The sequence below is a fragment of the Pangasianodon hypophthalmus genome, chromosome 28, assembly GCF_027358585.1.
Source record: "Pangasianodon hypophthalmus isolate fPanHyp1 chromosome 28, fPanHyp1.pri, whole genome shotgun sequence".
Taxonomy (NCBI): domain Eukaryota; kingdom Metazoa; phylum Chordata; class Actinopteri; order Siluriformes; family Pangasiidae; genus Pangasianodon; species Pangasianodon hypophthalmus.
Window position 1 is genome coordinate 13997383 of NC_069737.1, and position 4967 is coordinate 14002349.

At 36.6% G+C, this 4967-nt stretch overlaps 1 protein-coding gene across 2 annotated transcripts in view; it reads right to left on the minus strand.

The window, feature by feature from the left end:
- Positions 1–2311: 2311 nt before the first annotated feature.
- LOC113547384 (CD209 antigen-like protein 2) overlaps positions 2312–4967 on the minus strand; it is a 4876-nt gene continuing 2220 nt past the window's right edge. For both annotated transcript variants that reach the window (XM_053231137.1, XM_053231138.1), the window contains exons 3-6: positions 4254–4457; positions 3090–3235; positions 2834–2940; positions 2312–2745 (exon numbers count right to left, since the gene is read on the minus strand). In XM_053231137.1, the coding sequence (XP_053087112.1) occupies positions 2577–2745; positions 2834–2940; positions 3090–3235; positions 4254–4457 (626 nt within the window). In that variant the 3' untranslated portion in view covers positions 2312–2576. The remainder of the gene's footprint in view (positions 2746–2833; positions 2941–3089; positions 3236–4253; positions 4458–4967) is intronic.

Here is a 4967-nt window from a genome sequence, read left to right on the forward strand (position 1 = left end):
CTCATTAGTGGTGGCTCATTGATATGGGAAGGTGGGGCACCATATACTATAACAGCCATTTAACTAATGCTAATCTTTATCACGTCCTCACAATTCACAATTCCATATACTTTAAATTCCATTGAAATGCTACTTACCTCTTTTGAGTGACCAGCGATTTAAAAAAATGTTGCTCTTTGACAGATCTGCAACAGTCCCACTGACCAAAAGCAAGATGGCAACCTGATAACTTGACACACAAGATATATTAAAAATATATCTTGTGTGTCAAGTTATTTGGCTGCCACCACTACTGGGTTGATGCTGCATCACGCTGCACAGTGCACGTGTGGCTTGTAAACAGTGTCACAAATCGAATGATAAAACACAACTTATGTTAGTGTAATGTAAAGCATTTCCATACTTTAGAGCAGGCTTTACATGAAATGTGTTTTTATTCTAAATGAACTGACGTAGCACATGCCACAGCACACTTCATAACACAATCCAATACACTTCATAACAGCACACTTCATAACACAATCAATAATGAATTTTTTTGCAAACTATTTTTATTATTGATTTTTTTTTCAGTTTATTAGTTGTTGCAGGCCTTAATTAACTGTGCGATATCAAGTACTTGCAAGAAACAAGGCACATTTGTATGAAAATAACTCAATAATTATGAGATTAAAAAAAAATCATAATTGTGATTATTAACTCAGGATCAGACCCATCTGCAGTAATGACATAGTGTTCATGTGGACCACTGGGTCCTCCATATATTTTTGCTTATTTTCTATTCTCTCAACAAAACGTATCCCTGTGACATCTTTGTTTTTGCTCTGTATGTGTTCAAATCTGAGGCAATGGAATGCTGAAAAGAAGTTAAAAAGCTCACTTTTTACTGTAAGCGTGCTCCTCACCAGCAGAGGTCAACATTGCCAGAGTTTTAGAGCAACCTCTGCATTCATATCCAATTCACATCCTGGCATTTAAACAGTTCATTTCTGTCCGATCATTGCGAAGTCTTGCCAATCAGTGTATTAAGGTTCTAAGTTATAATCTTTGCTTGCATTGTACTTTGACCCTAGCCTTGTTTATCAATTATTTTGTAGCTTTTCCATTAGCCTTGATATTTTGGATGAAGCTTGTATTTTAGCCTTTGCCTGTTTCCTGAACACGAAACTGGTTGATGATTCTACTGTGGTTTCCACAATTTTCTAATAAAAACATTTATATGTACATGAATTCGTGAACAACACCCTCATTTTGTCAGGAAGTGACACTGAAGACTGGATTAGGTGTGTGTGTGTGTGTGTGTGTGTGTTTGTGCGTGCGTGTGTGTGTGTGGGTGTGTGTGTGCCACCTGTGCACTGCCATGCGATTTGTGAGAGATTGTGTTAAAGATAATGCTGAGACAAACAGGAAAATGAGCATTTTTCCAGCAGTCATGATTTAAAGCTGCAGATCTGATTAATAGTTTCTACTAATTTCAAGGTTAGAAATTAAATATTCATGAATCAAAATTCATCCTGAACAGATTTGAACCTTGTTTTGGATTATTAAAATATCAAGATTTTTTTTCCCAGACACCACATCGTCCTCTTTTACCAGCATGTTTTTTTTTACTATTTAAAAAAAAGAAATCTGTAGTGATCGATATCAGCAGTACATCAGGAATTAACTGCAATCTTTAGGACTGTTGGTTACTTTTAACCTCAAGATAAATGTGAAATGATGACAGACAAGCTTTTTGTAATGTTGGTTATTTTTAAGGCCAAAAACTGTTAAATGAACTGATCTCAAATCTGCAGAACAGACATTTTCCTGTTTGTCATAGCATTTTATCTAACACAATCTCTCACCAATCACAGAGCAACACACACACACACACACCAGGCTCGTAAGCCAGTCTAACAAAAGGTATCAGTCTCTTTTTTTTTTTTTTTTTTTTTTTTTTAAGACACAACCTTTACAAAAAGTCAACAACTCCCCTCCCTATGCTGTGCGAATGTGGCGGTCATCACTTTTCTGGTCTTAAGTTAAGCTGCTTTCTCATAACATTTGTGGCAACATTATGGTCAGGTAGCTTGAACTAGAACGCAACTTTTATCTGTAACTGTGGCTATTTGAGCACTGGATACCTGCCAGGTTTCCCTGTCATTCAGAATCAGGTCCGATTTTATGATCTAAGTTAGGAGAGAAGGTATTACCGGCTTCACTGCCCTTGTAATGTACTCTTGAGCCTTTCAATGAAGTGAACTGCGTGATTTCTTACCTACCGAGTTACCCATCACGGCTACTCTCTCATTAACTTCTCGCCAACAAATAAGACATGAAATGCATTTATTTTGAAGCAAGAATTTAAAAATACAGTGAAAACATCCAACATACAGTGTCAGACATGAACACAAGGAGTCAATTGCAGAACTTAATGTTCTGAAAATATGTCATTACAACACTCATGAATATATGTACTAATATGCATATAGTAATGGAGGTAGCTAAAGAAATAATACACTCCTAAGTCAAAGTTTTTGCAATGTGTTTGTGCTCTTCTCAATGAGTTCTAAAATCCTTCCCTTCACAGAGACTTAAATGGAAATTGCTTTCTCACATATCCAAAACAAACTGGCAGAGCATGAATTATCGTTCCACGTGTTTAGGATATCTGTTACTGGTCTTTCGTCTTCCGGCTTATAACCCGTCTCAACACAGTGCTCATTTCCTGTATAATTATTGGGCTCCCTAGTCCACCAGTAGCTGAAAACACACACACACAGAGGATCAGCACACCTAGAGCTTCAGATTAAAAGTGAATCATGAGCAGATCACTTTAGTGAGTTCTTACGCAATGGTCAGTTGTGTACCGTCCACCCATTTCCACACGCCCTTTGTGTCTTGGTCACTCAATCCAATCCAAGCGCTCTTTCCTCTTCTTAACATCTCAATGAAATCCTGTTGAGGTAGGTTAATTCATAATGCGCAAATGAACATCACTGTTCATCCAAAGCACTCATGACAAACTTATCAAGTATTATAAGCACAGTTATAATGATTTAGAAATATGGGCTTCGTATGATGTATTATTAATCAATCTGTGTCACCTGTTCCTCTCTGCTGTTTACGACCACCAGGTCTGCTCCTTTCTCCTTGCAGTCCTGTCTGCTCTGAGACCAGCTCTTCATCCCAGTAGACATGTAGTAAAGACTGGACCTGAAGAAGAGCCACCCTGGCTTCCTGATATCTGCAGCTGTTTTTAGAAAAGATTAGGATTGGTTCTTAAGTAAAGTCTACCAATAAACAGTGTGAAAGTAGTGTAGCTAAACTAATGTTACCTCTACGTGAGAAGCCAGTCAGGTTTGTGAATAAACTAGCTTATGTTAGGCTAATTATTAAATGAATGTCATTAAAACCAAGTACTACAGTAGCAGAAGCATGTTAGGCTAACTAGCGGCTAAGTCGGGTTTGCTATCAAGATAGTAAACATTAAGTATATTGTGTAAATGAAATCACTAGCCATGGTCACTAACAAGTTAGCAAACATTAGGCTAAGTATTATATTTTGTTATTAAAATCATTAGCCAGGTTCCATAGCAAGTTAGCAAACATTAGGCTAAGTGTTATATTGTGTAATTCAAACTAGACATGTTCACTAACAAGTTAGCAAACATTAGACTGTTACATTGTGTAATTAAAACAGGTAGCCAGGTTCACTAGCAAGTTAGCAAACATTAGGCCAAGTGTTATATTGTGTAATTCAAACTAGCCATGTTCACTAGCAAGTTAGCAAACATTAGGCTAAATGTTATATTGTGTAATTAAAACTAGTAGCCAGGTTCAATAGCAAGTTAGCAAACATTAGGCTAAGTGTTATATTGTGTAATTCAAACTGGTAGTCAGGTTCACTAGCAAGTTAGCAAATATTAGGCTAAGTGTTATATTGTGTAATTCAAACTAGCCATGTTCACTAGTAAGTTAGCAAATATTAGGCTAAGTGTTATATTGTGTAATTCAAACTAGCCATGTTCACTAGTAAGTTAGCAAACATTAGGCTAAGTGTTATATTGTGTAATTCAAACTGGTAGCCAGGTTCACTAACAAGTTAGCAAACATTAAACTGACTATTATTTAATTCATTAAATCACTAATTAGTAGAGAGGTTCACTAGCAAGTGTTTTTCCCTATGCTCCCAGATTAGCAATGAGTAACATTTCTGTTTTCACCCAGGTGTAAATGTTTTCTGTCAGTGAAAAAAAAAAATCACTGACCAATGTCGGAAAGTCTGTTCTGGAGTTCATTTTTCTTCTTCTGTAGCTGATCTCTCGCTTTACCCAGGTCAATGTAGTTGGTCTCTAACTGGCCTTTCTCCTTAACAAGATTATTGTACCTGCTCTGGAGCTGCTCAATGTATATAGACAGCGTGTGATTGTCGCAGCTCGTCACTAACAGCTCCGTATCCACCTTGGAGGTAACTGTAAATTCAACAACAGCATCACAAATCAGAATGAAGTTGATCAAAATACAGCACTTCAACCCTGCATGTTAAGATTGACATAAGCATGACACATGTCAAGTAAAGCCTGTTTTAGACTGCACGATTTAAGCTGTCTTTTAAGAAGTATACTTGTCACACTGTGCAAGATGATCCATCCTGAGAATGTGTGCCTTACATAAGTTTTCACCCCCCTTGAACATTTCTATTGAACTGAAAACTAATTATGCGACTTCTGTTGGTTGCACCAGATCTAAATTAGAGGTTTCACAGCAAGAGGGGGGTGAATACTTATGCAGTCGACTTTTACACGTAAATAATTTTGCAAACTATACTGATCTCAGCTTATGATGTGAGCTAACATTTGCTAAGTATACTCATATAGTTCCTATTTGTCTTATGACCAATGTTATGAAACACAATTTATATTTAAAAAAAACTGTTGTAATATAATTTATATGGCTACAAGGAAAACTTTCTATTCCTGATT